Genomic DNA, 15297 nt, shown 5'->3' with positions numbered 1-15297 from the left:
GTTTTGTAAGAAAGATCTTTCTTTTTTGTAAGAAAGACCTTTCAGGAATTTACGATATTTGGGCTCACGCAACTGCAGTTTATCAGATCAGCTGCAAATTTACCGGCTGCATTGGCCAATATGTTAAACTCGATCAAATTTCATCTTAACTTGGTTTTGGTTTTTGACGGTTTTTGTAACGCTGCCACTCCAAAACTGATTGCTTACTTAGGATTTGGGATCCTGAAGAGAACTGGAAACAAAAACCAGCAGACGCGTACACGGGAGGAGGCTGAATGTTGATAACAGTTACAACACTGTGTAATTTTCCCGCCCGTGAAAATTACACGCCCGAAGGATCACGAGATCACACCGATCCGCCCAGGGGAGACCCGTGTCCCGTTTGCAGCTGGAGGGAAGGGCGAGGGCAGAAGGCGGGAAGACGGAGGAGGAGGAGGTGGAGAGCGGGCGGAGCCGAGTCAAGCAAAAGAGAGCCTTGGCTTCGCCTCCCGCCTCCTCCTCCTCCTCCTCCTCTCCCCGGCAGGTCCCGTGCGGGCGGGAGAGTCGGAAAAGAGCGAGCTGTGTAGCGCCGGAGCAATGGCCGCGTTCCCCGGTGTTAGCGGCAGCTGCGGACTCGCGTGGCCGCGCTCGCCGCCCGCTTCGGCTCTGGGTTGGGAACCGATGCTGGGGCTCCAGATCCGTTCGCGCTCGGTGGAGCAGACCCTGGTACCGCTCGTGGCGCAGGTAATGAGCGAGTAAAGCCGAGCGGCCGGCTCGGCTCCCGCGCGGTTATCTCAACCCCGATCGCTCCGTCCTTCTCTCTCTCTCCCTCTCTCCCTCTGGCAAGAGCCTTAGCTTACCCGCGCGCCCTCCGCCTCCCCCCTCCTTTCCTGAAGTCCTGATTTTCATTTCGGGTGCATGCTATCCGGGCTCACTCCGGATAGGGGCCTTAACAGACGGCTTCTCAAGGAAAGTATCTTCGCTTTACATTTTTGGTGGCTCTGCCCCACTCACCCCCTCCGGGGCGTCGTGACAAAGCTCCCGGAGTTGGAGACTGATGCGGTGTGTATATATATATATATATATATGTAGGTAGGTAGATAGGTAGGTGGGTGGGTTGGTGTGGGTGTGTGTTTAAAAGCATTTTAAAGTAGCCTGGAGCAAGAATCCCTCTCCCCCCTCCGTCTGCGCGCGCGCTCTTTCGCTCCCTCCGGAAAGAACTTAGAAGCGTCGCCCGGGAACGCGGAGTTTGGCCTGAGCCCAAGTTGGTGAAACGAAAACCCGCTTAAAACAACTTGGCTTTCAGACTGTATTTACGGGTCTTCTGTCCGGCGAGAGAACATCTGGGAATTTCAGCCTGGCCTTTGTTGCTTTGTTTGGGCTTTCTTTCGGGCCCAGAAGTCGTGCATAACTTTGTGGGTTTTGTTCTAATGCTCACCCTCACGGACTGTAATCCGTGAAAGAATTTTGACTGCCTTCCGGAGGATTAGCAGCGCATCTCGTGTAGCCTTCGCTCGCAATCTTCGTAGGGGGAGGGAGGGGGGGGATATATATTGCACGAATGTTACCTTAATCGAGGTCGATGTACGCCTCGTAATCTTAATAAGGCAGCGCTTCTCCGGTCTCTGAAAACCCAGCAAATTCAATAGGAGCTTTTCGTCTGCAGCTCCTAAAACAGTTATTCTTCAAGCCGCTCCGTAGACTTTATAAATATAAAGTCAGAATAGAGACGTCCTGAGAAAATGTACTGGAAATATGATTGAGTATTGGTAAATCTGTGCCTTTGGAACCAGTAAAATTTATTTTCTAGTAAATGTATATAAGTTTGGAATGTGTGAGCACACAAATCGTGGCTTGCCATTATGCAAGGGGTTGAACTAGCTGAAGTAGTATCTTAATTATCCGCAATTCTCGTTCATTTCACAGGGAGCATTTTGATCATCTTGGTTTAGTGGTGTCAATGCTTCTCAAAAGAAATTGGGAAAGTCAGGCTGCTTCTGGATTAATCCCTGTTCAGGCAGTACAGTTCAGCAGGAAACTAAAAAGGTTGCTGAATTGCAACATTAATTTTATTGAATGTTAAGTCTGTGGGTGTGGATAGAATTTCAGGCATTTCAGTTGGAAGCCAGAATGAGGGGAAACTGGAAGAAAAACTATTAAAAATGTATTTGGATTTTATAGGAATCCTTGGTGAAACATTCTTTGTAAATTTTTATACAGACTAAGGAGTTATGTTGGATGATAAACTACTATGGCTTTTTCCTGTATCAATTTATTTACAGAATGCATATAATTTATAATTATATATTCTTCTGGCTTTGTGGTCTGTGGTTAATGAGGGTAAAATTATTTGGAACAGAAGTTGTTCTGCTGCTTCCAAACTAAATGATGGTAAGAACTATTTAAATGTTTTTTAAAATAGTTTAACAAACTCATACAAGATGCTGTTCCATTTTTAAAGATTATCTTTCCTCATTTCCCTGTAGCTATTCAAAAGTTTATTTACTGTACTTAATTGAACCCCTTTTCCAATGAGTAACTTAAAAAGCAGCTATTTACTTGCCTACTTGCATCAGACCCAGTAAAAATATTATAATAGTTTATATCATTCAATGCATTCTGGAGCATGAAATATTTGAGGGTGAATTTCAGTGAGTTAAACAAGATAAGTGAACATGTTTTGCATTAAGATTTTGGAACATCTGTAAGACAAGAGACACAATGTTCAATAGTTTAGGGACTGGCTTTGAAAAAATAGGAAATCAAGAAATATTGGAAACAGGAACTGAAGTAATAGTTTAAAAGCTGACATTTAGGAGTATTTACAAGTAGTCCATTTATTCTGGTTTGACTGCAGTACTGTATTAAATACAAGATGCATTAGTGATAATTTTAGGTTACAATTAATAAGCCATTCTGTGTATATCTGAGTAAACAAGTAATGTACATTTAGCTTTTCCAGGAATTCAAATTGAATTTAAATGAACTTGTTCAGATAAAATAGAAGTATATGGATGCACAGAAGGCCAAACATCATGAGACAAGTATAATTTTGGCTCTAAATTGCACAAAATACATTTAGTTTTGAAATTGTAGAATACAAGTAGTCCTTGACTTATGACCACAATTAAGCCCAACACTTCTGTTGCTAAGTGAAACATTTGTTAAGTGAATTTGACCTATGTTATGACTTTCCTTGCCAGAGTTGTTATCACTGAAGTTGTTGAGTTAAATAACATAGTTAATTGAATCTGACATCCCATTGATTTTGCTTGTCAGAAGATCATTGAAAGTGATCACATCACCCTGGGACACCACAACCGTCATAAATAAGAGTCAATTTACAAGCATCTGAGTTTTGATCATGTGACCATGGAGATACTACAACGGTCATAAGTGGAAAACAGTCATAAGTTACTTTCAGTGCCTTTGTAACTGCAAGCAATCACTAAACGAACCATTTTAAAATGAGTACTACCTGTACTAGATTACAAGAGCAAGAATAATTAATAGACTATTTGCCCAGGGTTTAAATTTATATTAAATGGATCTAAACCTTTACTATTCTTGTTACCATGCAACTGGTAAAATAGGGGCGATCCTTCATGCTTCACAGTCTATTGGATTTTGATGAAGATAAAGTAAAGGGAGACTGTATGAACTTCCATAATGAAAATAGAATGTGCAATGATAAAATTAGAAAAATAAAAATATTGCCAGAGAAATTTGGCTGTATTGTTAGTTTCTGAAGTCATTCAAAAGAGGATGGCCCTTTCTGCTCATGGGTTGCAAATAGAAAAATGATGAGAGAAATGGTGCCTAGTGGGTAGAGTATGCACAGCCCAGTTAGAGCAAAAGGGTGAATTGTTTGGTGGTAGCAAAATACCAGGTAAGACTGTTTAGTGTTTCATGATTGATAGTTAAATTGATAATTGATTAACTGCAATTATCTGGTGACATTAACCTGCATTCCTATAGCCAGAATAAAATGTTTCCTCTTTAATTCCATCATACTCCTTTAGTGTATTCAGTAGCCATTCTAATATTACTGCATAAACCCAGTGCATGTCTTAATAACCTGTTGACTGAATTATCACAGCAGTCTTCCTGCCACTTTTATCTGATGTTTGATCACTTTAAAATTATTACAGTTGTCAAATCATTTCCTCTTCTGCTGCAGAGTATTGTAGCTGTTTCTTGTCTTGACTCTTTGCTGGCCATTCATCATCTTTAGCTTACTCTGTGTGTGTGTGTGTGTGTGTGCGTGTACACATTGATAGCTAATTTCTTGTTTTAATTGAGCTTGGTTTGAAGTGGTTGCCTCAAATGGGAGCTGAAATATTTGGGAAGAATTTACTATTTTGTCAAGATAGAGTTTCTGTTGTCTTATAGAGGAACTAATTGGATAACTTGGAGATGTTTCTTTTTACAAAAAAATGAGCCATGCTTAAATTTTTAAAGTACTGTGATCTTAGCCTGAACAATATGTAGTGAAGAATCAAATTGTAACAGCAATAATTGTTTCAGTAAAAAAATAGAATTTAAAATTAATTAAATGTTGGCAGCATGATGCTGGTGGTGAGGGTTGCATGGTGCTCCTTGGCAGACTGAAAGGCTTATGAGGAGCGGACAAGCTGTGGTGGCAAGAGAATACTCTTAATGTTTGAGGGAAACTTGTTTTAAGGAAGCTGGTGATACATATTAGATGTGTCAGTGATATAAGAAGATAGCAGATTTCCCATTTTTTCTTCTGATTTTTTAAATAACATATAAAGTTAGTTTGTATATGTCCCACTAAAAAGTGATGGGAGAAAGAGATGTGGGGCTATAATAACAATAGAGTTCAGGAGTGGCATTCTGCCTATAGATTTTCCATTTCTGCTGCAGAATTGTGAGCAGATGCTCAGAAAGGAAGAGCCCCCCCCTCCATGATATATGTCTATCAAGACCTTGAGCTTTCAATGCCATCATGGTATTCATGAACTATTAAATTAATTTTCAGGCAAGAAAAATATTGAAATGATTCCAGATTTATTTACAAAAGCATATTCTTACCCTTTCTAACATAGAGATAAGCATCAAGTCTATGGCTTGTCTGTTGAGTATACATTCAAACCAATATCTCAATAGTTTTTCCAAATAAATTTACATCAATTGTATTGATATAATTGTACATAATTGCACACTGGAAGTTTGTAATTGAAAGGCTGTACATGATTCATTATAAATAACTACTCAGAGGGCAATGAATACAATGAATACTGGTTGAGGCAAGATTATATCTGAAAGGGTATTATCGTAACTGCAAGAGTTAAAGTACAAAACAGGCTATTCTTTTGATTCAACATCAAGATACATAACTCAACATCAAGATATAAAACAAGATGAAGTAGTACAAGCCTGTGCAAATACTGTAAAGATATCTTGTATTTCTTCCAAGTGTGATAGTTTTCAACGGGCAATTTCTTGCATTTCTGTAATCTGAACCACTGAGTTGAGATACCTGTACTTCGGAATGAGTCTCATTAAATAAAAAAACTTATTATTGTAGTGGTATTTATCTATGTGAATCAGCCTTAAATGCCTTTAATTATTGCTGTTACAAAGTATATAAAATAGATAGCCTGTATAATTGACCGGGAGATTGTTAAAAAGTTGTGGAGTGTATTGTGAGAGGAGAGGTGGGGGAAGTCCAATGGGGAAGTGCAATGGGGGGGGGGGAGAAAAAATAATGTATGTTTTCCCCGAAGAGCAGTCTTTTCTCAGTCTGCAATATAAACAAACTGCTTTTGAAACTGTAGGGAGGGGTGTGAAGTTAAAAAGGGATGTTCTGAAATCTCAAATTATTGATATGGGGATGTGATCTGGACCAGTCTTTTGGACCTTTTGAATTCAAGCTGCAGTCTACCCAAATCTCTCCTGGGAACAAGTCGCATTGAATTTGGGTTGACGTGCAGAAAATTGAACTGTCAGTCACATAAGGTGAGTTTAGTTACCTGTAAAAAACAGTTTAGTTACTCTGCCTGTAGAGAACAAGTGGTGCATAACGAGTCGACCAAAATCAACAATTTATAACATTTGGCATCATTATGTCTGTGTTCTTAGAAGTGCAATTTTGTCATGGAAAGCCTTGGCAACAATGACTCATGCCCTTATCACCACAAGATTAGATTACTGTGGTGTTTTTTTCCCATGGGACTCCCTTTAAACACCACTTCAGAACTGTAGTTGAAGCAGGGCAGCTGCCCATATACTAGGAGGAGGCATCTGTTACAGCTTGTTGCAACCATATTCCAGCATCTGTAGGGGGCATTGTTTTTTCAGTAGATGATTCAAAGTTCCAGTTTTAACATTTAAAGCTCTATTTGGCTTGGGTCTCAGTCATCCTCAGAACTGCTGTCTTCCTCTAGTGCCAGCTTACCTTGCATGTTCATTGTGAATAGGGATGTTTAGGGCATCCCAGATATATGTGATGGAAGGGGAGTAGGGTTAGGGTTACTGGAAGTAGTGTTTTCCAGTGGCAGCCCCATTTGGTAGAATAGTGTCAACAGTGGTCTGTTTAGCATTTATTCTTGTATCTACTTTAATATTTATTCACTTCTTTTATTTACAGATAGTTCTCAGTGAACTGTAATTGGGAGTGGGGACTTCGTTGTTAAAAGACACGGTTGTAATTTAGAATCTTAAAATTAACATGCCTCAGTTTATTGTTCAGGAAATGTTACTTTGTTCAGTTGCTGAATGAGAATTTTTTTTTCATGCAGAAGTAACTGCCCAGAATTCAAAAGTTGTTGGATGTGGTGCTCAATGAATCTCCCCTTTCTCCAAAAAATGTTATTTTTCTCTAGACATTAACTGCTCCAACAGCCTTTGCAAAGCTGAGGATGTACACACACACACACACACACACTCCTCACTATGTTTAAGAAAGAGACTGCCATTGCAACTTACAGCATTAGTAGAAAGGTGTCTCTATGTTCAGACTTGCAAATATATAACTCACAGTGAAGAAAGCATGAGGAAAGAGAAGAAAACAAATTTATGACATACAAAATTTTGTTTCATTCTTGAAAGATGATACTTCTAAAAGTTCTGTGGTCAGATTCCATGTTCAGTAATGATGTAATTAATGGTTAGGATAATTGGCTGTAAAAAGTGTCTGAATCCTTACAAAAACATTGCTAATTACTAATAAGACATCAATTTGAAGTGAGAGAGACACTGTTCCACAATTTATTTAGGTGCTGTGGAATTATGTATTTTGCATAAGTGCTTTTAGGAATGTTTAAAAGAAGATTGTGGCCTCTGCTCTGCTGACTGATTGCCTTCTGCTGTTATTGTCTTTCATGGGTACCACTATTAAGGATTACCAAATACAATTACAGTACTGATCAAGGCAGTGAAGATGTGCTTCATCTTACTATGTACATCTTGACTTCAGCTTCTGACTCAAACCAGGTAGCATCTCCAGCTTTCCTGGAGGCAAAGAAAAGCAAAAGAAGTCCAGCGTGACCCTCATTCATTGGCTAGAAAAGGGCAGCTGACGTGAGCTTGATTTTCCCATCCCAATCTAGAAAGAGCACTTGGTTCCTCCTGCCAAGTTTAGAAAGAGGTAAATCACTTTCCCCATGTAACTCCATCCAATAAGGGAAGAAATGGTTTCTGGATATGTTAAGCCTCGAGAATCATGTGATTGAAATATCTAATAAAGAAACTGTGTATGATGCAGTGTCAGACTTCATATTCCTACTTCCACTGAGCCAAACTCTGGAAATTAAGATAGATTAGTGTAGATATGAGTGATATATACCTATATAAACTTATATGTGTTTCTATTCACTGTTCAAATTTTCAATGTCTTCAGATGAATGCAGGCAGCTGTGTCCAGATTTGTAGGTTTTGAGTATTATGCAAATACTTCGCCATATGAATATTTTTAGCATAAAGATTTGTGGCATTCCATATTAAACATTCCCCCCATTATATTAACATGGATAGCAGCAGAGTGCCAAGTGACTGAAGTTGTTTTGTTTCTCTTGTTTGCTGTGCTCAGATAACTAAACCCTTGATTTTTAACATAGGCTTAATATTTCAGGTATGTTGCCGAGCAGCAGATTTAACTCTTGGGAGTATTAATATCCCTTGAAGAATTTGTAAAGACTATTTGAGGAATAAGCTCCTGATGTTTGAATGCCAAGGGTGAAGTATAATGAGATGTAATTAAAATTAAATTATCAATTTAGACATATTGCATTACAGGTGTCTTTCTAAGGAAAAAGTATAGGCTAAACATCTAAATATTATGGATTAATATAATAGCTTTTTTATTTATACTGTATACAAAAAGAATCATTTCTAAACTGTCTTTATAAAGAGAATCAAGAATTAACATGTAGAAAATTCCTAAGATTCCTAGGTATGTGTGAGCACACAATTCCTAAGTGGATTCTAAGCTATGATTTAGTTTCCTTCAATAAGTGTTACGTGCTTGCATGAAATGTTGAGCTCAAGGGCTCTGATGTCTCTTGTTTTGAGCATTCCTCCCCCTCTTTTATTCTGCCAAAAGGAATTTATTTCAACAGTCAAACTAAAGCAGATTTCATTTCAGTTCCGCAGATTCTTGGCTTGTGATTTTGGGTAAACCAATATTGGAAAGTAAAACTATAAACTCTTTAGCTAGATAAATCATAAAAAAGATATCCATGGATGATTTATTGAGCAAAGGATATTATTTTAAAATAATAATTTCCAATCTGCATATAAGAAAGCAAACCAGGAATCTGCAAATAATTTACTCAGTTCTAGTTTATCCATCTCCCAGTTGCATGGGAGGAGAGGAAAGATGGGTGGGATAGAGTGCCAAGCATTATGTGTTTGTGTTCCTTCCTGTTTAGGCATATAATACTGTATTGTGTGTTAACCTTATGTGAGAACCAGCCTACATAAGCCATGGAATGCCAAGTATTATACAATTATTTACCATTGTATGATACTTCAAAATCAATCTACCCTTTTCAGGAGCTTACATCACTAAATATCACTAAATATATACTGATTTTATATTGCACGAGAACATTTTAAAAACTTATTTGCTTAAAAAGTGGTAGTCTTTTTGCTGTGTCTTGATAGCTTTTTGAATGATATTTTCTATACTCTTATTAATGATTCAATATTTAACCTAAAAGTACAAAGCTAAATATATCTTTCTCTAAATTTGAATGCATATTTGACATTTATGTGTTCTTGTTTACAGATTCAAGAGAATAAAACACACTGAATATGGCAGGCACAGAAATTTGGGTATTCTTCCAATCAGTGCTTTGTAACACCTTCTTTCGCAAAAAATAACAGCTTCCAAATGTTATTTGCAACTTAGCTTGCAACTAAGAGTTTATTTTTGCTTTTGGATTCTTCCACCCTCCCTCTTTGTAAATCACATCTAGTTCATATATAAAAATGGTGGCATCTTTAAAAATTCTGGTTTATGTTCTGTACTGTTCAGAAAGTTTATAATGGAGTGGCATAGAAATGTAAGTAATAAAGAAAAGAAATGAAAAATGTTCTTAGATCTCTACATGCATAACATATCTGGAATCTCCCTACAGATTTTTAATTATATCAAGACTGGGAACTGTGTAGGCTATTCCTGTAGTTACTTCATGGTTGATCTTGAGCTATGTTTTGAATAATTGTCTTGCTGAAACATCTAATCCAGTGGTTCTCAACCTGTGGGTCATGACCCCTTTGGGGGTTGAACGACCCTTTCACAGGGGTTGCCTAAGACCATCGGAAAACACATATTTTCGATGGTCTTAGGAACTGAGCCATAATTTTATGGTTGGGGGTCACCACAACATGAGGAACTGTATTACAGGGTTGTGGCATTGGGAAGGTTGAGAACCACTGATCTAATCTCTATTCAGCTTCAATTTCTTGATTGTGAGACATAGCTTGAAGATCAAATCCCTATTGGAACAATTTCCTGATTGGTCAGATCTGCAAAATAGAACCTGCAGATCATTGCAAATAATTTAACATTTAAAACACCTGCTGAAAAATGTAACACTTGAGTAGTTATACACAAGTTGTCAGTACAGTGTTGCTATTACTACAACAGTGGTCTCCATGGGAGCCACTAGAGCCAAAACTTATTGAAAATTCTCATTACAATAATAAACGCACATACAAACTAAAGTTGACAAAAGAAAAATAGAAGGAATAAAAAGTACAAAGAAAGATAAAGAAACATAAAAAGTGTCTTCTGATCTTCATCACATGTATAAACAAATGTAATAATTCTTCAGCCCCTCTTCTATCCATTCTTTATGTGTAAATCCACAAATCATCACGTTTTTAGTTCTGGTGTCAGCAAAAAAGTCCATAAAAGTTTTCCTGAGCTTTTACAGAACCATGACTTATTTTAACCTTGATCAAACCAACCAACTGTATATTCCTTTCTTTTGCTACTAACTCTTGATTTTCCATTCAAGTGTTTTCAGTTTTTCTTTTTCCTATCCCAAAAGCTTTAGTAAACCTTTTGTAAATCCAGTCATTATCATCTAGATCAGGGCTGTCAAACTGCCGGTGATGAGGTAATTCCCCGTTAGGAGAATGAGTGCATACAGGGAGACGCAGTGAGAGTAATGTTGAATAATACACACAGCACACAGATACACTGTACAGTAAATGTAGGTTGTTACTTCCAATAAATGTTTAAGCAAAGTTCAAACACAGTCCAAGTCATTCACGGTTAAATCAGTCAGTTTTCAGTCCAGGGATAATCCAATAACAAAGTCCAGTATCAAAAACAGTTCAGGAACAGACTTACATCAAATCCAAGAATAATGGTCAATTAGGAGGAATGGCAATACTCTCCAACAGAAGGAAACGGAGACTCACTCACACTCTCTTCTGAGACTAAGACAACCCAGATTTCTGGCTCCATCTTATGGCCATTTGTGGAACCACACCCAAAATTAGTAGATTTAGATTAGTAGATTAGTAGATTTAGTATTCTCTTAAAGGCATAGTATTAAAATGTCTATCCTAGTTTATATATTTCCAACCCAAATAACTGTTAGGTGACTTACATTCCTAACAGCTGGCCCATGGGCTGGATGTGTCACATGCTGGCCATCCCCATGCCCGGTTTAGTGAAGGGGGAAAAAGTCCCAATGCATCACGTGATACCATGATGACGTGACTTTGAGACCTCAATCTAGATCATTCTCTTGGTTTATCATATGAAATTCTATTTGATTTTCAAAGATTTAACAAACTTCTTCCCTATCCCCTCTCTCCTTTCCTCCCTCTGCCTCTCCTCCATTGCTGGATTTAACTTCCAGCTTGAGGATCCCTTACTTGCTTGAAGGCACAAGTTTAGAGTCCATTCACAGTTGTTCTCTGTTGTTAGATGTTTTGTTCTAGAAATCCTGAGTTATTTAGAAGTCAGTAGGAAAAGGAGCATTGGGCCTACCTGATACGTTCTTTCTCTTTTGTGGTGAGAGAGTCCAGTCCAAGGGTTAACTCCATCTCCTCGCTGATTGAACTGAGTCTGTCAAAGGTGCTTTAGCTCTGCCTCTGTTGCCAGCTTTCCCCAGCTTTTGGCGAAGACACATGACAGACCGGACATCTCTATATAGGTGGAACAAGAAGAAAAACACAACTTCGCCCCCTCCCCAGCCCACACCCCAGACCAGACGTACCTGGACTCTCTCACCACAAAAGAGAAAGAATGTATCAGGTAAGACCAACGTTCCTTCTCCTTTATGTGGTTATGAGAGTCCAGTCCAAGGGACATACCAAAGCTGAAGTGTCCATGGGAGGGCTCAAGTCTGGTCCTGATAAACTCCTGTCTGTGTGCATCCTCTGCAGAACCTGTCTGCCAAAGGTGCATCTGCCGATGCGAAGATGTCCTTCTTATGAACGGAGAGGGTGAAGACCACATAGCTGCCCGCAGATCTCTTCAATAGATGTTTGCGTGGCCCAAGCTGCCGTCGTAGCCACACCCCGAGGCACAGAAAGAGACCTACTCTCGTAGGCTCTAGAAATGCAGGAACAGATCCACCTGCCTACAGTCGATAGTGTGACTTTACCTCCCAAAGTGGCTGGTTGAAGTGATACGAAGAGCGACGCTGTTCTACTAAAGGTAGCAGTCCGTCAAATATAGATATTCAAAGCTCTGTGAACATCAAGTGTATGCCATGCTCATTCCAATGCATGACCCAGGATGGGACAGCAATGAGGTAGGGTAAGTTCCTGAGCTGTATGAAACCACGAATTGACCTTAGGTACAAAGGTCGGATCCAATCTCAGGACCACCTTATCCGGGTGAAAGATACACAGGTCTTCCCGAACCAACAGAGATGCCAGTTCCGAGATCCTTCTAGCTGACATTATTGCTACCAGGAATGCTACCTTTATAGTCAGCAAATGCTAACAGATCTCAGCGGCTCAAAGGGAGCCCGAGTAAGAGACTGCAATATCCTGGACAGGTCCCATATAGCATTAAGGAACTCGACTTCCCATAAGGCAGAACTGAAGACAAGGCCGCTACTTGTCAGCAAAGAGTATTAGCTGAAAGGCCCTTGTCAAACCATCCTGGAGGAACTCCAATATGTTTGCAATAGATACAGCCGTAGGATTAAGTCCTGACTTAAAGCACTACTGGCAAAAGGCCTTCCGGGTCACATTGTAAATACGATTCATAGAAGGTCTAGCCTCCTGAATAGTTAATATCACTCTATCTAAAAGGTTATCCCTCCTCAGAAAGCCCCGCTCAAGCGCCATGCGGCTAGTTGTAGCACTGTGGCTCTGGATGAACCAGGGCTCCGTAGTGCAGTGAGATCCAGTCTTGCGGAATTCTCCAAGGTGGAGCAATGGACAAATTCACCAGGTCCTCAAATCAGGGATGGCGGGGCCAATATGGCATCAGCAGGATGACCTCCACCCTCACCTCCAAAACTTTCTGGACCACCACTGGCAACAGTGGAAGGGGAGGAAAAGCGTACATGAGGCCTGGAGACCACCAGTTCCGTAGGGCATTGGTCCCCTCCGCTCCTGGGGTGACGAACCTTGTGAAGAACCTGGGCAGTCTGGTATTGCTTGGGGTAGCAAACAAGTCCACAGCAGGTTGGCTGAACTTCCTTATCAGGTCCTGGAAGAGAGAGGGATGCAGACTCCACTCCATATGATCTATTCTGGCTCTGCTGAGTCAGTCCGCCTGCACATTGTCTATTCTGGAGATGTACTCTGCCCAAATAGACAAGAGATGGTTCTCTGCCCAGCGGCCCAGGCATTCCACTTCCATCATCAGTGACCTGGACCGTGTCCCCCCTTATCTGTTTATGTGTGCCTTGGTCGACACATTGTCATAATTAGGACAGGAGCCCCTTCCACCAACTGTTTGAAGCTCCTGAGGGCCAAAGGAACCACCCTCAACTCCAACCAGTTGATGTTCCTTCCTTGTTCTGGCCCTGACCACTGACCTTGTGCCATCTGAGACCGAAGATCGCTCCCCATCCGGAAAGGCTGGCATCGGTCGTGATGATGAGCCTGCAGGGTTCCTTTAATAGGTGACATTTGCATATCGCCTGTGATTGCCACCACCTGAATGACCTTGTCACCGTCTTGGGAACCCTGACCTCGAACAAGGAGTGATTCCTGCCTGCCTTTTGATAAGGCAGGTGGAACCACTGCAGTGTCCTGGAGTGTAGATGTGCTCAAGGAACAATAGAAATGCAGGACACCATATTCCCCAGGAACTGCAAGAGGAGGGCCAAAGGGACAGTCCCTTCTCTTTGAATCCTGCCTGCCAGAGCCTGCAAACTGGCTCACTGATCCTGGAAGAGAAAAACTTTACATGAAAAAAGTATCAATTGTAGCCCCCAGATGAAGTAAACAAGCGATGGGGGAGAAATGACTTTTCTTGGTATTAATAGAAAATCCATGGGCCTGTAAGACTGAGGCCATAGTCAAGGTCCTTCTGGGCCACGGTCTCCGAGAATGACTGGATTAAAATGACATCCAGGTAGCACTGCACACATACTGGGGTGGCATGTAAATGTGCTGTTAAGGCTGCCAACACCTTTGTAAAGGCCCTGGGGCTGATGGGAGCCTGAAGGGCATGGCCCTGTACTGGTAATGTTGACCAGAGTAGCAGAAACAAAGGAAGCACCAGTGCAATTGACAGATCCGGATATGAAGGTAGGCCTCAGGTCGATCGATGTGAGGAAGTCACTCTCCCGAATGCCCTCCACAATTGTTTGGAGTGACTGCATTTTAAAATGCTTGTAAAGTAGGTGTTTATTGAGTCTTTTTAGATCTAAAATCGCTCTCCGCCCCTCCTCCCCCGAGGCCTTTAGAATAACGAAGAGCCTGGAGTAAAATCCTATTCCACACTGACTTTGAGGGACCACCTGGATCACCCGAATATCTAGCAAATGCTGAATGGCAGTCTCCATGAGACCCCTCTGTGCTATGTCCCTGGAGACGGGACAAGCCACAAAAAATCTTGGGGACTGGGAGATAAACTCAAGAAAGAAACCAGTTCTCACTGTTTTGAGCACCCAAGCATCTTGACGTGATCTCCCATTTATCAGCGAAGCAGGCCAACCTGCCTCCAATGGGAGGACTGGAAATGCAATCATCACGAATGACGGAAAGGGCGACTTCCTCCCCCTCAAAAGGGCCGCTTGCCTGAATATTGAGGTCTACTCTTGCCTGCACGTTTCTTCTGTTGCTCTTGATGAAGAAAAGGTTGTCTCTGCAAACTTTGAAGTCCCGGGGCTGGATTCTGGCTGGAAGGAAGATCTCCGGTAGTATGGAGCTGATCAGAAATCTGATCTTCTGGACAGGGAAGGTAAGAACTTCCTCTTGTCTTTGGCTTCCACTAAGAAAGGATCAAGGGATTCCCCAAATAACTAATCTCCTCAAACCGGGGCAGAAGCATTTTTCCACATGTGCCTATCATAGCCTGCCAGTTTTTAAGCCAGAACATTCTGCGTGCCGCCACCAATGATGCTATGACCTTTGATGCAAATCTGGCGCCATTGAGCATGGCATCCGCAGTGAACTCTGCCACAGCCACCAATTTATTGATGTCCTGATGTGCTCATACATCAGTGACCGGAAGCCGATCTTGAAGCTGATGGAGCCAACGTAGAGAAGCCCTTGTAAAAAATGAAGCTGCAGTTGAAGTCTTGACCACCCACACCACTGCCTGGCGGGCTCTTTGAAGCAATTGCACAATCTTTTTTTTTTTTTAAATAAAGTTTTATTTGGGTATACAAAAGTTTTATTTGGGTATTTTGTATACAC

The 15297-nt window shown here is 40.8% G+C and overlaps 1 protein-coding gene across 1 annotated transcript in view; it reads left to right on the top strand.

The window, feature by feature from the left end:
* Positions 1–209: 209 nt before the first annotated feature.
* Positions 210–15297, top strand: part of CTNNAL1 (catenin alpha like 1) — a 67302-nt gene continuing 52214 nt past the window's right edge. Inside the window, exon 1 of the mRNA XM_026672495.2 lies at positions 210–723. Coding sequence (XP_026528280.1) covers positions 577–723 — 147 coding nt within the window. The 5' untranslated portion in view covers positions 210–576. The remainder of the gene's footprint in view (positions 724–15297) is intronic.

The sequence above is a fragment of the Notechis scutatus genome, chromosome 3 (genome assembly GCF_049901735.1).
Source record: "Notechis scutatus isolate UNSWTSFEM ecotype Mainland chromosome 3, rNotScu1.2, whole genome shotgun sequence".
Classification (NCBI taxonomy): Eukaryota; Metazoa; Chordata; class Lepidosauria; order Squamata; family Elapidae; genus Notechis; species Notechis scutatus.
Note: the sequence above shows the minus strand (reverse complement) of the source record. Positions and strands in the feature narration are given on the sequence as shown.